Source organism: Globicephala melas, chromosome 3 (assembly GCF_963455315.2).
Source record: "Globicephala melas chromosome 3, mGloMel1.2, whole genome shotgun sequence".
NCBI classification, from domain to species: Eukaryota; Metazoa; Chordata; class Mammalia; order Artiodactyla; family Delphinidae; genus Globicephala; species Globicephala melas.
The window spans coordinates 171077759-171097304 of record NC_083316.1 but is presented as its reverse complement, the minus strand read 5'-3'; the positions used below and the strand labels follow the sequence as shown (position 1 = coordinate 171097304).

At 60.2% G+C, this 19546-nt stretch overlaps 2 protein-coding genes across 3 annotated transcripts; both read left to right on the top strand.

The window, feature by feature from the left end:
• The first annotated feature begins 4900 nt into the window (after positions 1 to 4900).
• Positions 4901 to 11306, top strand: CDC34 (cell division cycle 34, ubiqiutin conjugating enzyme). The gene is made up of 5 exons (XM_030845716.3): positions 4901 to 5231; positions 8017 to 8103; positions 8190 to 8287; positions 8839 to 8973; positions 10609 to 11306. Exons 1-5 carry the CDS (start codon positions 5055 to 5057, stop codon positions 10817 to 10819), a joined length of 708 nt encoding a protein of 235 aa, XP_030701576.1. The 5' UTR covers positions 4901 to 5054; the 3' UTR covers positions 10820 to 11306.
• Positions 11307 to 11910: 604 nt separating this feature from the next.
• On the top strand, positions 11911 to 19546 carry GZMM (granzyme M). Of its 2 annotated transcripts, XM_030845715.2 has the most exons (5): positions 11911 to 11993; positions 17117 to 17276; positions 18298 to 18433; positions 18615 to 18878; positions 19313 to 19546. In XM_030845715.2, exons 2-5 carry the CDS (start codon positions 17182 to 17184, stop codon positions 19463 to 19465), a joined length of 648 nt encoding a protein of 215 aa, XP_030701575.1. In that variant the 5' UTR covers positions 11911 to 11993; positions 17117 to 17181; the 3' UTR covers positions 19466 to 19546. The 2 variants fall into 2 exon arrangements, with proteins under 2 accessions (XP_030701575.1, XP_030701574.2); XM_030845714.2 differs by lacking the exon at positions 11911 to 11993 and having other exon boundaries at positions 15088 to 17276.

Here is a 19546-nt window from a genome sequence, read left to right as displayed (position 1 = left end):
GCCCCCAGCACGCTTCTCTGGAAACGCCCTCCACTCGGGCGCACCCTGGCCAGCCCCAGCGGGTCCCACCACTGCCCAGAAACCCCAGGGAGCCCCTGGACTCAGCTTTATGAGAGCAGAGGGCATTGGGGCACCCAGCGAGGTGCCCTGGAGGCACAGCCCCGAGACCTGGGAGGCATGGCTGGCCCCCAGCCTGCCCTCCACGAGCGCCCCGCCCCAGCAGTTCCTCCCTGGACCTCGGCTTCCCCAACCGCCAAAGGGACAGGTCAGCTGGGCAGGTAGTCACGATGGTGACGATTGAAACAGCTAACACGTCTGAGACCTGACAATGTCTTGACTCACCGCCGCCCTATACGGAAGGTAATCCACTGCCCGCATTTGGCAGATGGAGAAACCAAGCCCAGAGGAGTGAAGGTCGCAGCACCAGCAAGGGGCCAGCAGGGATCCGAACCCGGGCCCGCGCTCTGTAACCCAGAGCCACAGCCCCTTCACCACTGCCACGGGGCCCGTCCGGGATCCAGGCACACCCGTTAGAGTCACCAAGCACCCTGGGTGTCCCCCTTTCCGCCAGCAGGAGCACATCCTGGACGGAGGATTCCGCAGGAAGCAGATTCCCAGCCCAGGACAGTTGCAGGCGGGTAACTTCACTCTCGGCCTCAGTTTCCTCCTCTGTTAAATGGGACCCAGGGCACCCCGATTCTGATTGAGGGAGATCACACGGGGACAGAATCTAAAGCCTTTTTCGAGCTACCAATGGCAGGGACCACCTTGCCTCCCATTTCCCAGCACCTGCCCTTGGCTGGTAATCGATAAACCAGTGAGTTGCGCTGCGTTTTCCAAAAGCCGCCAGGGCTTCCTTTCTGTTCTCATTTGCTCTTGTTGAATCTCCCAGCCCCCGAAAGAGGCAGGTAAGAGGTGGAATCTGCATCCCCTCTCCTTGCACTTGGTGGCTTTTGTGACAGTACTTGGCTTCCAGGGGATGCGGTGGCCACGCAGTAGCCTGAGGAAGCACAGGCCACACAGAGGTTCCTGACGGGAGACTCCTGCTTTGCAGCTAAATGAATGAATGTTACTATTTCAAGCCACGAAGTTTGTGGGTCGTTTGTTACACAACCAGTAGCTTCACAGAGGTGCCCCCCTCCCTCAGCATTAGCTGTTACTGACACCGCACACAGGAAATGGGCCGGCGTGCCAGCAGGCTGAGACCCTTAGGGGCTGGACGGCCTCGGGGAGCAAGCCGTGCTGAGGCCCCTGCGGCATGGGGCTTGCGGCCGGGCAGGGCATCTGCATGAAATGTGCGATGCAGGTGGACTCGCGGGCTCCGGCAGCCTCCGGTCAGCTCTGTGGTCCCCTGGACTAGGCAGCGTGTAGCAGGTGTCACTGGTGCCACCAGATCCCCTTCCCATCTGCCGAGGCTCACAGCTGCCCCACCAGAGACCAAGCCATGTGGCCCAGGAGGCCTCATGCCCCCATCTGGGGCAGGAGTGGCCAGTGAGCACCAGGGGATCCAAGAGCTGGTCCACTTGCCTCATGGGACGCTAACTCACATTCCAGGGTCCCCCCCGGATCAGGCTGAGGCCAGCTCCATCTGGGCTCACCTTCCCTGCCCCACCACCTTCCCTCACTGCCACCCCTGAGTCACCATCACGCCTGGTCTTGGATCCTGAATTCCTGGTTTGACCTTTACAGGCACAGCCTGGAGAGGCTGAGCTGTTCTGCTTATCTGACCTCACAGCAGTGTGGACGCTCGGCCTCCCTCCCTTCCAAACCCCGCGCCCCCATAGCGTTCACTCCACAGCACCCCGAAGGCTCCTGTTCCCCAGCTTCCCTGGGGAAAGGCGTCCTCCTTCTGTGTCAGGGACCTCTCCTCTCCTTTCCTCATGCTTCCTCCTCACTTGGCATCTCATCCAGGCCATGGCTTCCATTACTGCCTGGTCACCAAGGAGTCTCAAATGCACATCTCAGGCCCAGCCCTGCTCTGCTCCAGCCCTGGGGAGCCAACCACTTGCTGGGCGTCTCCTCAGGGACAACCCAAGGACATCCCAGGCCTGCCACATCCAGGACGGAGCCTCCGGTCAGCCCCCCTGACCCTGGGGCTCCTCTGGAGTCTGTGGTCTCCGAGGAAGCCCCCAGTCCACCCAGGGACCAGGGCTCAGCCTGGATGCCTCCCCTGTCCTCTCAGCTGGCCCTTCTCTGCATCCTGTAGGTTGCACATCATAGCTTCATCCTGCCTGCGCCTCCCCACACTGGTCCAGCCCTCATCCTCACTGCCCTGGGCGACCCCACCAGCCAGTAGGAGTGCTCCAGGCACCCTGGCCTCAGTGCTTGGAACAGCACGTGACTCCCAGCTGGCCAATGAGATGCAGCCCTGGGACTTTTTCTGGGGTGGCTGAGCTGGGAGGACCTGGGCCTGGATCCTGGAGCCATCTGGTCACCACAAGGCCTGTGAACACAGTGAGCACTCAGGAAAGCTGAGCAGAGAGACTCTCCCCAGCTTTTTTCCTTGACTCTGTCCCCTCACTCTGCCCCAGGCACACTGGTCTCTAGCTGGTCCGGCTTGTCCCTACCTCAGGCCTTTGCACGCGCTGTTCCCTTTCCCTGTAACACTGCTCCTCCAGACCCAAGGGGCTCACCCCATTCTGGTCCCCACTCAGATGCCACCTCCTGAGAGGCGCCTCCCCTGAGCCCCTATCCGAGATAACTCTCCGGCTCCACTTCCGTTGCTAATGCCTCACTGTCCTTTACTTTTCTTCAATTATTGCTATCAGAAGTTGCTTACTTATGTCCTTTCTCCCTGTCTCCCCAAGGGGAGGGATTTTTACATATTTTATTCACTGCTGTACCCCCAGCACCTAGATTTGTCTGTGGAAGGCCATGAATTAATTAATCAATTTTCCAGAGGAAGACTCTGACGCTCATAGAAGCGAGGGTATTCAGTTCCTGTAGCTGTCATAACAAACCACTGCAACAACAAAACAACACAAAACAACAACAACAAAAAACCTCAGAAAACCCCACGACAACACAAGTTCATTATCTTACAAGTCTACATTTGAGGACCATTTCCAAGTTCATGGCAGACCTAGATTTGAATTGAGGGCTCTTCTGTCGCACGTGATGGAAGGCTCAACTCAAACTGGCTTAATAAGAAAAGAAGTAATTTATTGACTTGCACCATTGCAAGGGGAGGCCAGGCATGGCTGGATCCAGGAGCACAAACAGGGTCTTCAGCACTTTCTCATCAGTTGGCTCAGCTTTCCTGAGCGCCAACTTTGTTCACAGGCCTTGTGGTGACGAGACGGTCCTATAGCTCCAGGTTCAGGTTCTCCCAGCTCAGACATCTCAGCAGCATCGTGTCCCCAGAAAAAGGCCAAGTCACGTGCTGTTCCTGAACCAACCAGGGGGCCTAGGGTACTCTGATTGGAGGAGCCATGCCTGCAGCCAGGGCTTGACGATCAGTCCAACTGGAACCTTGCAGACTAAGAGTGGTAGCCCCATGGGAAAATGGAGGTGCTTTGGCCAGAAAATGGGCAGGTAGAAACCCCAGACGTCCACCACCTCAGGATGTTTCGAGCCTGAGGTGCAGGCTTTCCTGGGGGACAAGGCCTCATGTGGGACCAGCTGGAGGGGCCATAAACCTGGTACCTCTCTTTACATTTCCAGGGCTGCCCCCATTCACCCAATAACTCCTGCGATAACTCCTGTGGGGTGTACGCAGGGAGACATCTTGGGAAACTTCTCTGGAAGAATCATAATTAATTCTATTGTTCATCAACAAGCTGCCAAACGACATCTTGGGAAACTTCTCTGGAAGAATCATAATTAATTCTAATTATTATTCGTCAACAAGCGGCCACATGCCGAGGTTATGACACTGGTGCTATGGACAGAGAATGAGAGGCAGAAAATGAGGGACAGAGAACGCTTGGAACAGTGGACAAACAGGGGTGTGCAATCCACTTTACAGATGACGGGCCCCTCCAGGTCCCTCGGGGTGCAGGGCAGAGCCCCCTTACTGATGAAGCTGCTGCTATGCCCAGTGCTTTCTCAGACTCCTTCCATCCCCACAGATGATATATTGTTTTCCTTCCCCAGACGGGTTTACCTGTCTGTTCTCAGCAGGGGACCAGCCCAGGGCCAGGTGTCGGGGCAGCCGGGGGAGGAAATCAGCTCAGCTCAGCCCGAGGTGTTGGTGCAACTGTTGGCTGCCCGGGTCACCTGCCAGCAAGGCCACCACAGGCCTCGAGTGCCACGCCCACCCTCGTGGGGAGCTGTCACCTGCGGACGTGCAGGGATGGAGGCCAGGCCCCATCCCAACTCTCCGACCCAGAGCTGTGCGGGTGTCCGGGCCCGGGGCGCGGCCAGGTCAGCGCTCTGGCAGGGTCCGGGTGAAGCCCAGGGTGGGGTCAAAGGTCGGCCTGAGACGCGGGCACAGCCAGGGAGGGTCAGGGCTCTGGTCTGGGGTTCGGCCAGGACGAGTGCCGAGTCCACGCTGCAGAGGCGTGCCAAGTGGGGAGGGGCTGCGAGCGGCGGGACCCTCCTGGCTCCAGCGCCCCTGGGGAAACTGAGGCTCCGGATAGCTCCGACCCGGCCCCGCCCCGCGACGAGACGTCACAAAAAGGCCACAAAAGCGCGGCGGGCCGAGCCGGGCGGCGCAGCGCAGCCCTGCCCGCGGCCCCGCGCACAGGGGTCCCGGCCGCTCGTCCGAGCTGGGGCGGCAGCGGCGGCCTCCCAGGGTGTCGGGAACGGCAAAGGGCCTACGGGCTCAGCCCCCGGCTCCCGGCGGCGCGCTCGGCGGCAGTGGTAGGGATCGCTTCCCGGCGTGCCCCGCGGAGGGGCGCGCAGGCGCGGTCAGGGCGGGCGGAGCGCAAGCGCGGGCGGCGGGGGCGGGGCGCGGAGGCTGAGGTGAGCGCCGGGCGGCGGTGCAGAGCTACTGGAGCGCCCGGCGGCTCCGGGCGGTGGACGAAGAAGGAGGCCCCGGCCCCTGCCCGTCCCGTGCCCCCACGGCCCCGCGGCCCCAAGCGCCCCCGGCCCCGGCCCCGTCCGCCGCCGCCATGGCCCGGCCGCTGGTGCCCAGCTCACAGAAGGCCCTGCTTCTGGAGCTCAAGGGGCTGCAGGAGGAGCCGGTGGAGGGCTTCCGGGTGACCCTGGTGGACGAGGGCGACCTGTACAACTGGGAGGTGGCCATCTTCGGGCCCCCCAACACCTACTACGAGGGCGGCTACTTCAAGGTGAGCGGCGGGGTCAGGGGGCGGCGACCCCCTCCTCCGGCTCCTCGGGGCCCCTCCCCCACCTCTGCCCCCTGCCCCCGTCCTCTCCCCTGGTGGGACCCGTTCTCACTGTCTCTCCTCCTCACGGGGTTCCTTCCCTCTCCCTCTTCTCTTCGCGGGGCCCCCATCCTCTGTCCCTCCTCCTCCCGGGGCCCCTTCCTTCTGCCCCGCTGCCTGACCGCCTCTGGCGAGCTAGGGGCCCTCGGTCAACCCCTCTGGCCCTAGGAGTCCCCGAGAAGCGCCTCTTCCCTCTAAGGCTGCTTCATGTCCCCAGAGGGGAGGCCCGGGACCCTCCCTGTTTCTCTGGGTGCGGGGCCTTTGCTTCCTCCAGCTTCTGGTGCCCGTCCCCCTCCTCCTGGCCCTGCCCGCTGCCCGGAGCGGACAAAGAGGCCTCCCCAGAACCAGCCAGCACTGTTGGGAGGGAGGGAGGCCTCCCGCCTGGGGGCTGGCTCGGCTACTGGCTCGGGTTCCAACAAAGGCCCGGATGGGGCTGGCAGCCGGGACCTGCTTGGAAAGCGGCCACCCTGGCCGATAGCAGTGGGCCAAGCCCTCTGGGCTTCATCCTGAGCCTTACGTAACGTGTTCTGTCCGGCCGTCGCTCCCACCCTCAGCCCTGTCCCCGGGAGCCACAGCACAGAGCCCACCCAGGCCCGGCCTCAGAAGCTTAGGCTCTTCTGTGCCCCGGCTGGCCTTTCTCAGGTTCCTCTGAGCAGGCGGCTTCTTGGGCCCCACGTCTCCTGCCCTGGGTCGCTTCTGGGCGCTCTGTGAGCGGGGAGGCCAGGGCTGTCCCGGGGACCGGCTGTGTTTCTGACAAGTGTGACGAGGACTCAGGCCAGTACCTGGACAGGATATGAGTCCAGATGTGGTGTTGGCAGGACCCCTCCCAGATCAAAGGACTTTACTCCTCGAGCCAGACGGACAAGACAGGGGGTCTCCTTGTAAGAGAAGCGGAGCCTGGGCCCTCAGCTGGAACACCCCCAATGCCGCCTGCCAAGAGCCCAGCGGCCAGGCTGGGAGGCCCGGGCGGTGGCGGGGCGGGGCTGGCACTGCCCGGACAGATGTCTGTGTTTGCAGTTTTGGCTAACATTTTAGCCACGCCTGCTCAGGGGCCGGGAGGGGGCAGGCTGGCCTGCTGGGGTGATTCTTGAGTTGAGATTCCCTTGTTGCTGGGGTGGGATGGGGGGATGAGCATGGACAGCCTTGGGCTGAGTTCTGATGTGGAATCCGTCTTCCCCGTGCAGGACATGGATTGGGGGCTGGTCCCCAAATGGTTTAACCAACCCTCGTCCCTGAGCCTCTTTTGTCTGCATCTGGGAGCTGTTGGCTGTGAGGATAAGGGCCCCACTCAGAGCTGGAATAGCATGAGTCCCACCCTGAGGCCAGGCCGGGACTCTGAGCAAGGGTGCTGGACTGGAAGGAAAGGAAAGGACGTGGGTTTCTGGCTACTGCCCACTGTTTGCAAGGGATTGTGGGTAGGACCTTCCAGGCTGGCTTTGGGGGGATGATCCTGTTATTCTAGAAACCTGGGCTAGGGAGGGGCGCCACAAATCTGATCGCGTTTGCCGCGAGAGTCTGACCTCGAGGAAGGCAGCGTGGGACCCACCGTGGTTCCGCCACCCTCACGTCCTCCTGTTCTGAGGTGGTTGGCTGGGGAGTGGGGGGAAATATGTGGAAATGCAGGGGCTGGAAGTGCCCGGGGGGCACCATCGCTTTCCAGCACCTCCTCTCAGCCCGCCCAGCCTCCCCCCTCCCCCTCACAAGCCAGAGGGGCTCCGGGCAGCGCGTGCTGAGGGGTGCCCCAGAGACCTGGGTTGGGGAGCCCCTCCACAGCTGCATTCTGTGTGCCCTCAGGCAAGGTGCTCTCCTTCTCTGAGCCTCAGTTGGCACAGCAGTCAAGGCATCTCTGGGACTTGATGGGTGTTTGGTGAGGGGAGGCCTGTCCCCCTACTCTGCTAAGGAGGCCTCAGCTGGTCTCTGTCTTCACTTAGGAACGCAGCCCTGGGCTTGGCCGGACCAAGGGGCAGGGTCTGAGGCCCAAGTTCCAGACTGACTTCAGGCCTCAGCACGTTCACTCCAGAACAGAGGGCCCTCCCCCGAGTGCCCCCAGCGCCCGCTGCCCAGGAGGACGATTCTCTAAAGATGGGGGGGCCCGCGGCCCCCTCTTGTCCCACGTTGGCCCCGAGAGCCTGAAGCACCATCAGGATCCCAGGACTGGGGCTTAAACAGGCGAGGCCTGGGCATAACTCTCCCTCACGGCCCTCCCCCGTCTGCCCGTGACCTTCCCGTTTGCCTTCCTGACCCCCCAGGACTGACACCTGCGGGCAAAGAGCCTGTCCGCCTGGTGCTGACTCATCTCCGCCCCCGGCGCCTGCCCAGTGAACACCCATCTATTTTAATCCTCCCCACAGGTTGGAGACTGAGGCTGGGAGCCCAGCGCGGTGCTTGGGCACCCGGCTCCCAGGACTGGGCCCACCACGCTCCCTGGGGCCAGGGCTCTGGTCCCCCCAGAGGCCTGGGCTGGGACGGGCCTGGAGCTGCACCCCGGCGAGTGCCCACACACTCCCCCCCCCCGCCCCCAGCCACTGACAGCAGGGCAGGGACCGGGGTGGTCAGCTCAGCTCGGTGACCCCGAAAAGCCCCTGGCCCGTGAGGGGCGCCGGAGGCAGGCGAGTCCCAGGCTGACCGCTGTGTGTGGTCTTGGGCGGCCTGACCCGGCCCTGGCTGAGCCTCTGCTCTCCCCCACCAGGCGCGCCTCAAGTTCCCCATTGACTACCCCTACTCTCCGCCGGCCTTTCGCTTCCTGACCAAGATGTGGCACCCCAACATCTACGAGGTGAGCCTGCTCCTCCAGGGGGCGGGGTGGGGCGGGGGGCGTGTGGACGGGAGCCTCATGGGTGCTGACCCCCCCGTGCCGCACAGACTGGGGACGTGTGCATCTCCATCCTCCACCCCCCCGTCGATGACCCCCAGAGCGGGGAGCTGCCCTCGGAGCGGTGGAACCCCACGCAGAACGTCAGGTGAGGCAGTCAGCGTCGGGCAGGCCAGCCCTGGGGACGTGGACACGGGAGGATGCAGCTCCCTGTGGGGTGGCAGCGTCTGTGGGAGCCCCCTCCCGCCAGAGCCCCCATCCCTGCCGGCCTCTCCTCCATTTCCTGCCATCCCTGCCCCACCCACCTTCAGGAATGGTCTCTGGGACTCCTGTGGCCGTGTCTGCGTGCCCCTGGGGTCCCCCCTCCTTCCTCGAGCCCCAGGGAGCACAGCCCTTCCATCCCCTTGTGCTGTGCTCACCCTGAGCGGCCCGGGCACTCTCCTCCTCCCCAGGCTGGAGTGGGAATGAGTGGCACAGGGGACCCACTCTCCAGGCAGGATGCCCCAGGGAGGGGACAGGCCTGCTCCAGCGGAGGGAAGATGGTCCTGGCCTTGGCTGTCCACCCATGTCCCGTCCCAGGAGCCTGGCACGCCGCAGAGGGCAGGTGGAGGGTGGCGGGCCGGCTCGGGGCATGAGGCTCCCGGGCAGGCAGCCCCTGGGCCGTGGACCCCCCACGCCGACTCCTGCCGCCTCCCCTAGGACCATCCTCCTGAGCGTCATCTCCCTCCTCAACGAGCCCAACACCTTCTCACCGGCCAACGTGGACGCTTCCGTGATGTACAGGAAGTGGAAAGAAAGCAAAGGCAAGGACCGCGAGTACACGGACATCATCCGGTGAGTGGGCCTGGGGCCTGGGGAGGCAGGGGGGCCCCTCCTGAGCCCTCCTCCTCTTGCCGGAAAAGCTGGGGTCTTTCTCTCGTGAAGTGTGTGGCCCACATATGTACTATCATGTGTGGATGTGCCATGTGTGTGTGTGTGCGTATCTCGTGTGCGTGACATGTGGGTGCATGCACCTCACACAGAGATAAACGGCCTGGTGTCCGCCAGGATCTAGCAGGGTCTTGCCACATCCTTCTGCTTGACACTGTAAGGTCAGCGATCCCACCGGTACCCCCCATCCCCCGTGTACGCGGATCCTGCGTGCTGGGGCGTGCACGCGTGTGCGTGGCCCCGTGCTTTGTCCCACGCGGTCTTCTCCGGGACCGTGCTGTGCGGGGTGTTCCATCATTTCGCCTAACGGGAGTGAATGTCGCAATTTTGAGACTTGGAGTTATTCTCTAAAGGTAGCAAAGCCGTGTGGTATGAGCATGTTTAGGAGATAACTTCTTTTACGAAAAGTCAGTTTCTCCTGGTTGTAAAAGCAGCGCATCACTTAGGAGTTTGCCAGGATGAACTCCTCTCATTTCTGTTGTTTTCTGTTTTTCCGCGTGAACAGGCAGGTGCCCAGCCTCGCAGGGGAGTCTGTGTGAAACATTCCCCAGGGGCCTGCGCTCTCTGCCCCGTTGTGTTTGTTGTGTCCCGTGAGCTGCTCTAGGAGCCCCTGGGGTCTGTGACTTGTTTCGTGACAAACTAAACGCTTCACTAAGTCTCCTCCAAAGAGGTTTTTAGTCTGTCATTTGCCTCTTGGAAAAGGGAATAGGTCAGACACATCTCCATGACGACCCAGGCCCCCCCGCAGGCCCAGCATTCACCCGGGGAAACAGTTCTCGTCCTCACCAGCATCCAGGCGCATGCTCACCCACCGTGTCCACGCAGCTGTGGGGACCTGTGCCCGTGGGCCGGCCGCACGACCCCATGGTGGGAGCTCCAGAAAGCCCACCGGCCCTGTCGGGTGGTGGGACCCCAGGCACAGCACGTGCGGTCAGAGCTCCTGCCGGCTACCGTCAGTTGGATAAAGCTCCGGACAGAAAGCGCGTGCAGGAGACACGGTGCTGGTGACAGGAAGACGCTCAAGTACAGAGAGGAGAGGACCCGGGACCCCGGCCTGGTGGGGGTGTGCCGAGTCCCGCCACGGGCGCCTCCCAGTGGCTGGCCCTTCCCCTGGGGCTGCTGAGCGACCCCGCCCACCCCACCCGCCACCCTCCACCCTGCCCCTCGCCCACTGACCCGGCCCAGCGCCGTGGCTGCTCCCACTTCGCCTGACCTCAGCGGCCAGGGCCGAAATGCGCTTCTCTTCCTGATGAGCCGACACCCTCCCTGTGTCTGCACAGCCCTCATCCTGGTTCAGAGCCCGCGTTCCACCGCCTCCCACACGTGTGTGCTCGTGTCTGTGCGCGCGTGTGTGATCAGAGGCCCGTGCACACGCGGGGGCCAGGAGTGGTTGGGCCCGTCTGCTCTGCCCCGGCCATCCTGTCGCTGGCCCCCATGGCCCGGCCGTCGCCCCAGTTGTCCTATGTTGTTTCACGGGAGCGAGCGCGGGGGCCCCAGGGCTGCCGGCCGCAATGAGGCAGACCCCGCTTCTCTCCGCAGGAAGCAGGTCCTGGGGACCAAGGTGGACGCGGAGCGGGACGGCGTGAAGGTGCCCACCACGCTGGCCGAGTACTGTGTGAAGACCAAGGCCCCAGCGCCTGACGAGGGCTCGGACCTCTTCTACGACGACTACTACGAGGATGCCGAGGCCGAGGCCGAGGCCGACAGCTGCTTCGGGGACGAGGACGACTCGGGCACCGAGGAGTCCTGACCCCGCGTTTCCGCAAATAAACTGACAGATTTTACCTCAGCCGCCCACTCTCTGCCGCCGCCACTACCTCCGGACACTGCGTCCGCCCTGTCCCCTCCGCCTCCGGGGAGGCCGCTGCGCTCGCGGCCCCGCCTGGGCCGGACGCCGCTCGGGGACCCTGGCCCGCCCGCCCCACCCACCAGCTGGAGCCAGAGACTCGGGGTCCCGGCTTGAGAGCGGACAGATTGACTCGGGGTCACCTCTTCTCTCTGCTTGCGGTTGTTTGGAATCTAAATAAAGCGACTTTATGAGAAGCCCGAGGACCAACCTCTCCTTGGCCGCGAGGCCAACGGGGCCCAGGCGGGGACGCAGGCCCTGGTGCCATGCATGTGACCCGAGACAGGCAGGCGGCAGCCGCCCCTCCGAACCTGGAAGCTCCCCAGGGGTCTCCTGTCAGGTTTGCTGATTTGGGGGGAGGGGCCGCAGAGACCGGGGTCTGGCCAGGCGGGGGCCTGGGGTGTGTTCTTGGGGCTGAGGGGTGGCCCCAGGGGTCCGAAGCCCCAGCTCCTGGGCAAAAATAAAGTTTTATTGGAACAAAGCCACACCCATTTCTTCCCCTGCTTTAGAACCTAGCGTCTGGGCCAAAAGCCAGAAATGCCGTCTGGGCGTTTACGGGAAAGGTTACCCCACCTGCCACCACCCTTGGACCTGTGGGTCCAACCCCTCTGCTCCCCTGGGACCCCTTCTCCCCTTCCCCGGGCTTCTGTAACAAACAGATCCAGACTCGGTGCTCACCCTTCATCACGCTCGGCTTGTGTGGGTCGGGGTCACGTGGGTGTGGGGAGGGAGGGGTGCATGTCACTGCCCCACCGCCTAGATGACCGGAGCCTCAGGGCCGGGAGGATGAGGGCCCAGGGGCCAGGCCAGTGCCCACCAGCCCTAGGGTCACGCGGTGCCTCTTGCCCTGCACAGGACAGATGGGAACAGGCGTGAGCCCCCAGACCCAAGGGGAGGGGTCGAGGACCCACCCTCTAGGGAGCGTCTGAGGATGGAAGCCGGGGTGTAAACGCCCAGCTCTTGTCCCCAGATCCAAAGGAGCTTGTGCACGCAGTTGCCTCGCCCCGGGGCCTCGGGATCCTGTGCTCCCCCCCGGGGGCCTCAGCGTTGGGTTTGCCTGGTTCAACGTGGATTTCAGGTAAACAAACTGTTTTTACTCTCAGATCATCCCATGTAATGTTTGGGACGTAATCATACCAAAAAGTTACTTGTCGTGTATCTGAAATTCGTCTCTTCTTAGTTGCCAAAATATGGCGCCCTCCCCTGCCCCCCAATACCAATGAAACCTACTTCCTGGGGTTATTAGAAAGATTAAACGAGGTAGGACACGTGAACACCCTATAAATACTCATTTTTCTTAAACTGAACCCTGGCCTCACAAGCCCTCCTGGGTGAAGACAACCTTAGCCTCGTGTGCCAGACGCAGTCAGAGGAGAGGTGGACGGTTTGCATCTGGCCTCAGAGCCCCAGCATCGGGGCGATCTCATCCGCCTCTGTGACCCATTTTTCATCCGAGTCTTCTTTATTTATCACAACCCTTTCAGCATCAGAGGGAAGAACGCTTGACTCATCACACTGACTCAAGTGCAGGAGAATTTCACTGGTTTCCGTGACTGACAGGGCGGGGGTTTCAGGCACAGCTGGAGCCAGGTGCTGGCTGTGCCCTGACTCTTGTCTCCCCCTACCTGTGGTCGGCAGAATAACAGCTCTGAAAACGTCCATGCCCGAATCCCAGCATCTCTGTCTCTAGATGCTGGAAAAGGCAGGAAATAATTCTCCCCTGTAGCCCCAGAGGAACCAGGCCGGCCCACACCTGGACCTTTGCCCCATGAAGCCCATTTCCTGCTTGCAGCCTCCAGAACTGTGGTTTCAGGCACTGAGCGTGTGGTCAGCTTCCTCTGTGTGGGCCTCATTCTCAGGTGGACGCCTCTCGCCTTGGGCCCACCCACATCCAGGGTGACATCTTTCCAAGTCCAGCAGAGAGTGAGGGCCGTCTGAAAAGTTCCAGAAGAAATGCGGGCCACAGTCTTCACTGAGCTGCTTTAGGGCTTAGGGTGGTCCTCTACCCTGAACCAAACCCTGTGGCCAGGGGGTACGGGGTGTGCTCTGATTGGCTGGTTGCGGTCACGTGGTGTCGGGGAGCAGCAAGGAGAGGGGTGGACCGAAGGAGGGAGGACCTAGCTGAGCCTGGCTAGGACCCTCGGATTTGCAGGAGCCCCCCAGGTACTCATAACACACGAGTGTTCATAGCATCTTTCTTCAAAATTGCCAAAATCTTGAAGACCCCAGATGTCCATGGACAGATGATGGATAAACACAATGTGGTCCGGGGAATTCCCTGGTGGTCCAGTGGTTAGGACACTGAGCTTTCACTGCTGAGGGCCTGGGTTCAATCCCTGGTCGGGGAACTAAGGTCCCGCAAGCCCCATGGCATGGCCAAAAGAAAAACAAAAAACAAAGAAACTAAACAGTGTGGTCCACCCAGACAGTGGAATATTATTGAGCCTTAAAAAGGCAGGAGATTCTGACACCTACTACCACAGGGATGAACCTTGAGGACATGATGCTCAGTGAGAGAAGCCAGACACAGAAGGACACATGCTGTCGGATTCCACTCACAGAGGGTTCCTGGGGGAGTCAGATCCACAGAGACAGGAAGTAGATGGTGGGGGCCAGGGGCTGGGGGAGGGGTGGGGAGTCAGTGTTTCATGGGGACAGAGTTTCAGTTTGGGAAATTGAGAAAGTTCTAGAGATGATGATGGGCTGGCTGCACGACAATGTGAAGGTGCTTAGTGCCGCCGAGCTGTGCGCTTAAAAATGGTTAAAATGGTGAATTATGGTGTGTGTATTTTGCAAAAATAAGACAACAGGGCAAGGAGATAATACCACTGAAACCACAAAACACCATGTGTGAGATGGGAGCTTGAACGTGATGGGACAGTAGATGCTAATGAAGGTTTCTCGTCAGCTTTTCAGGTGTGATCATGGTGACGGGGTTTTGTCTTCAGAGAGTCTATCTTTTAGAGGCACTTCAGGGTGAGGTGGAAGCAGCCAGAGCTGTGAATGTCACCTCCCCCACAGGAAGGGTGGGTGTGGGTGGCGCTGGGGGCCCGGGGCCAGCATCATGGAGGCCCCGCGATCCTCGATGCTGCTGCTGCTGGCGGTCCTGGGAGCCCTGTGGGCAGGTGAGCGCGGTGGGGAAACTGAGGCCCAGAGCTGTGGCACCTGGGGTCTGGGGGTGGGAGACAGGGCACGGGGCATCAGAACAGAGACTGGAAACAACTCCCCCGTGCTCAGAAGGGACCCCGCTGAAGACATGTTGGCTGCCCCAAAAGCACAAGGCGGCTTTCCTTGAAACAGCCTTGAAAATAGATGGCGGGTTAAGCAAAGGGCAAAAGGCCGAGGATGCCCGCCGTCCTGGGGGTTTCTTTTCTGACAGTATGTGAGAATCCATTCCCTTTTGCTGGAATATTTCTGGAAGAAGGCTCCAGAGCTGGGAGGCACGGAGGGAGGGAAGGAGTTTCACTTTCCCCCAACAGTTTTGTGCGGGGCACGTGGATGACCTAGTGAGAAGATAATATAAATTTTTTTAAATGGGAGGGATGTGGGACTTCCCTGGCAGTCCAATGGCTCGGACTTGGCGCTGTCACTGCCGGGGCCTGGGTTCAATGCCTGGTGGGGGAACTAAGATCCCACAAGCTTCAAGGCGTGGGGGGAAAAAAAAATGGGGGGGCATAAATTAGGAGTTTGGGATTAACAGATAGACAGTACTATACATAAAAGAGATGAACAACAGGGTCCCACTGTTTAGCACAGGGAACTGTGTCCAATATCTTATAATAACCTAAAATCGGAAAAGAAACTGATAAAGAATATATATCTATAACTGAGTGACTTTGCTGTACACCTGAAACTAACACAACATTGTAACTCAACTATAGTTCAAGTTTTTTAAAAAGTGAGACCCAAAAAAAGCATTAAAAAAAAAAAAGTGTGGGGCCTCCCCGGTGGCGCAGTGGTTGAGAGTCCGCCTGCCGATGCATGGGACGCGGGTTCGTGCCCCGGTCCGGGAAGATCCCACATGCCGCGGAGCGGCTGGGCCCGTGAGCCATGGCCGCTGAGCCTGCACGTCCGGAGCCTGTGCTCTGCAACGGGAGAGGCCACAGCAGTGAGAGGCCCGCGTACCGCAAAAAAAAAAAAAAAGTGTGAAGAGGGCTGCTAAGGGCACATGATCCCTTCCTGAGGAGATCATCTCACAGCTCAGTGCAGTGGAGGCTCGGAGAGTTTAGCAGGTGGATTGAGGGTCTGTGAGTTTTATCTACAGTAGCTGTTAGGACTTCTTCTAAGTGAAGCCTGAGGGCGAGGCGAGGCCTTGGGGCAGAGGAGAGGCCCCATCAGGACAGATATTTTACATTCTTTTCCTTTTGACTTAATTCTGCTTTTTCAGACAAGTCAAGGGAATCATGCAGATAACTTCCATCTTCTCTTCCCTAAATTCCTCAGTGGTAAACATTTGCTCCAGTTGCTTTATCATCCCCTCTTCCACTCACATCCCGACCCTGGGTGTGTGTGTTAAATATAAGTAGGTATGTGTATCATTCTTTTTCTGAGCCCTTTGAGAGTGGGCTGCAGACGTGCTGCCCCTCACCCCTAAGCGCTCCAGTGAGTCTTCTGAGAACCAAGACAGCCCCTTATGTGACTGGTAGATTCTCAGCATCCTTCCTATCCGCTCACCTACAGACCTTATTCCAACTGTCGCCACGGGGTCCTCTGTGGGTCACTGCGTCGTCCTGCTGACCTCGGTCCCTGCGCTCTGGAAGCGTCTCTATGTCCCCCGGGTCCTCTGGCCACTGTGGGCCTGTCAGCTGCGTTCCCAGACTGGGCTCCGGTGGTGCAGTTTCCACAGGACCCACGGAGGGGGGCTGTGTTCTCCCTGTCCTGGTGGATCCGTTCGACCACTTGGAGAAGCTGAGGTTGGCCGGGCTTCTCCAAAGTGAAATCAAGCATTTCCCCTTGTAGTTGTCTTGAGGGGAGACTTTGGGACTCTGAGGGTAGAGCGTACTCCTCACACCTCACCCTCGAGCTGGATTCACAGGATGTGGGGCAGATGCAGGCTGTTTGCCCCCCAGCACCACGCAGGCGGCAGGGTGTGCTAGTATGTTTATACACAACTCCAGCTTGCGGGGGCAGGAGACCACAGCCCAGAGAGTGAGGCAGCCTAGCTTGGGTTGCCCAGAAGGGAGTGACGGAGCTGGAATTGGAGCCCCGGCTGCCTGACTTCCCAAATCATGAATGCGCGGCTAGAACCGGCACCTGGAGGCGTGAAATGGAAGGACAGCCGTGGTGGGCATCCCACTCTTCTGGCCTGGCTGGATGGCAATAGTTCTGTGATCAGTTGGTGACCCAGCAGGGTAGGAACCCAACCATCCACCCCTATCCTTTCTCCCTCCCTTCTTTCCTTCTTTCGTTCTATCCATCCATCACCCATCACCCAGCATCCATCCATCATCTATCTATCCATCCACTCATGCTTCCTTCCTTATTTGCTGACCATATATTGTATTAGACCTGTTGTAAACAAGACTGGCACAGAGCCTGTCCTTGCATCACTCATAGGCTAGTGGGAATAGACAGGCAATGCGGAAGTGTGTGGGATACAACACCAGGGTGGGGTGAGTGCTTGGAAGAGAACAGAGGAAGAGGAAGAGGAAGAGGTCTCTGAGGAGAAGACTTTTGGGCCGAGACCAGTGAGACAGCCAGACATCGGAATGTCTGGGGGAAATGCACTCCAGGCTTCCAGAACAGTACATGCAAAGGCCCTGAGGTGGGAACAAGGGCAGTGCCCTGGAGGAGCGGCAGGGAGACCCAAGTGCTGGAGTGGGTGAGGGCGAGTGTGAAGGAAGCAGGGTCAGCTGATGCGTGTCTCGTGGCTCATGAGGAGTTTAGATGTTTAAAGCACGATGGGGAATCCCAGGAAGATTTTGAGCTGATTCACATTAGAGCACTTTTTTATCCTTTTAATTCATGATTGGTTTTAGAACAGTTTTTATAGCAGCTTTATTGAGATGTCATTCACATACTGTACAATTTGCCCATTTAAAGGATACAATTCAGAGAATTTCAGCGCATTCAGAGCTGTGCAACCAACCCCATAGTCTAATTCCAGAACATTCCATCCAGGGCTGCAGAGCTGGAGTTGCAGGGTCATGGCAGGGGTGGGGCACCCAGCCCTAACCTGGCTTTTTCTCTCCCCATCCCCAGGAGGCAACACGTTTGAGACCCACATCATTGGGGGTCGAGAGGCTGCCCGCAACTCACACCCATACATGGTTTCGCTGCAGAAATCCGGCTCCCACCTGTGTGGGGGGGTCCTCGTGAACCGGCAGTGGGTGTTGACAGCTGCCCACTGCCTGATCCATCCGTGAGTGACCCTGCCCTGCCCCACCCCCATCCCCCCAGCTGTCCCCAAATCTATCCTGTCATCCCCACTCTCACCTGAGAGATTTAAGCCAATTGTAGCATTGTAGGGGGGGGGGTCCCCTTGCCCTCTGCAGTGATTGCTGAGGCGTGCGTATGTGACACTGACCTTAGGCGTGTGTATGTGACATTAGGCCGTGAGGATTCCTGGGGATGGTTTATCTGCTACAACAAAGCACCTTCCAAGTGGACAGAGTCAGGCCCCTTGTGACACCCAGGAGTATATCTCCCACCTGTGGCCATGTGGACAGAGCTGGTCTATGAGGGTGGCAGGGCCAACACAGAGAGGAACCTGGGTCCCTGATGCCATTGTGAAGCCACCAAATCAACCCATCCCAGAGCTGCCCTACCTCTGGTCTGGCCAGTAACAAAGACCACAGATCAAACTGGGTGAAATAACCAAAAGGGAGCTGTTGGTTCATGTAACTGAAAACGCCAAGAGGAGGCAGCCTTCAGGCATGGCTTGATCCAGGTGCTCCCATGAGGCGCTCAAAAGCTTGCCTGTGTCTCAACTCTGCTGTCTTGCCCCCTGGCCACATTATCAGGCAGGCTCTCTCCCATGGTGGCAAGGATGGGCCCCCTTAAGTCCTGTAAAAAGAGCTTCTTCCTCTCTAGTTTGGGCAAGTTTATGAGGATAGGTCCCGATGGGCCCAGCTAGGTCACTGCCAGCCTCTGAACAAATCACTGACGTTGAGGCATAACGTACGCGCTGTCTGGAGCCCCAGGCTGGTGGTGGGGGCAGGGAGGGTCAGCATTTTTAAGACACACACAGCACAAGCCCCTGGCCGGGCCGAGTCTGGGGAGGGGTGGGAGCAGGGAAGGCTTGCTGGAGGAGGTGGGGAGAAGAACGGGCTGAGCAGTAGCAGGGGAAGGACCCCAGAGAGAGGCTGGGTGAGGGGGTGCGGGACACCGAGTGCCCCTGAGGCTGCAGGGCTGCCGCCCACACCCTGATCTTGTGCCCCCAGGACACAGCTGCTGAGGCTGGTGCTGGGGCTCCACGTGCTCGGAGACCCTGCCCTTACCTGCCACATCAGGGAGGTGGTCCTGCACCCCGAATACAAGCCAGCCCCCCATCTGAAGAATGACCTCGCGCTGCTTAAGGTGCTGCCAGTGGGAGAAATGGTAGTTCCAGGTCCCCTCCCTCAGTGTGGTGTTCCCCTCCCCCAGGGTCCCCTCCCCACTGTCCCTCCCCCAGGAACCCCTCCCTCATCGCCCCTCCCCCAGTGTTCCCCTCCCCCAAGGTCCCCTCCTGCACTCACCTGCCCCTTTCTGTTCCCTGTAGCTGGATGGGAAGGTGAAACGCAGCAAGACCATCCGGCCCCTGGCCTTGCCGCGAGGACGCCAGGCAGTGGCCGCAGGAGCGCGGTGCAGCATGGCCGGCTGGGGTGTGACCCACCAGAGTGGGCAACTGGCCAGGGCACTGCAGGAGCTGGATATGCACGTGCTGGACGCCAGGATGTGCAACAACAGTCGGTTTTGGCAGGGTGACATCAGCCCCCGCATGATCTGCCTGGCAGCCTACTCCAAGAACCAGGCCCCCTGCAAGGTGAGGGCGCTGGGGTGGGGGGCGCCTCATCGGCCAGCAGCTGGGCACCCAGGCAAGCCCCAACTCTCCCCAGGCCCTGTTCCCTCCATTCCCTGGGGGTCCTGAAGGTTGGCACGAGCGTGAGCCCATTTCTCAGGTGCAGAAACTGAGGCACAGAGAGGTTGCCCATGGTCACATAGCCAGCAGCAGAGCTGGGGCATGAACTCCAGCACCCAGGAAGATCAGGGCATAGATAGAGCATGTGCAAAGGCCCTGCGGTGGGAAGAAGGAGCAAAGAGAGTTAAAAGGAAAGGAAGGGAGGAGGGAATGAAGGAGGTCGGGGGACGGAGGGTGCAGGGAGAGGGGGGCAGGGGTCTCTGCCCTGGAATCAGCCTCCTGCCCCCCACCTCCCGCAGTGGGCAGCAAAGGTGACCGGTGCTCTGTTGCCTCGGCAGGGGGACTCGGGAGGACCCGTGATATGCAGCAGAGGCCAAGTGGCTGGAATCCTGTCCTTCAGCTCTAAGAACTGCACCGACATCTTCAAACCCCCCGTGGCCACCGCCGTGGCCCCCTATAAGTCCTGGATCGAGAAGGTCATCGGCCACTAGCGGCCCGCTTCCCTAACCCGACCCTCCAGAGGTGGCCCGACTCCCCTTCTGTGCGCCAGCAGGATTGCAGGGAGGGGCGGC

Coding starts and splice junctions, on each gene's coding strand:
- CDC34 (XM_030845716.3), top strand. CDS start 5,055: ATGGCCCGGCCGCTGGTGCCCAGCTCACAGAAGGCCCTGCTTCTGGAG. Junction 8,104..8,189: donor GGCACCCCAACATCTACGAG/GTGAGCCTGCTC, acceptor CGTGCCGCACAG/ACTGGGGACGTGTGCATCTC. Junction 8,974..10,608: donor GAGTACACGGACATCATCCG/GTGAGTGGGCCT, acceptor TTCTCTCCGCAG/GAAGCAGGTCCTGGGGACCA.
- GZMM (XM_030845714.2), top strand. CDS start 17,062: ATGGCAGGGGTGGGGCACCCAGCCCTAACCTGGCTTTTTCTCTCCCCA. Junction 17,277..18,297: donor GCCCACTGCCTGATCCATCC/GTGAGTGACCCT, acceptor TTGTGCCCCCAG/GACACAGCTGCTGAGGCTGG. Junction 18,879..19,312: donor AGAACCAGGCCCCCTGCAAG/GTGAGGGCGCTG, acceptor TTGCCTCGGCAG/GGGGACTCGGGAGGACCCGT.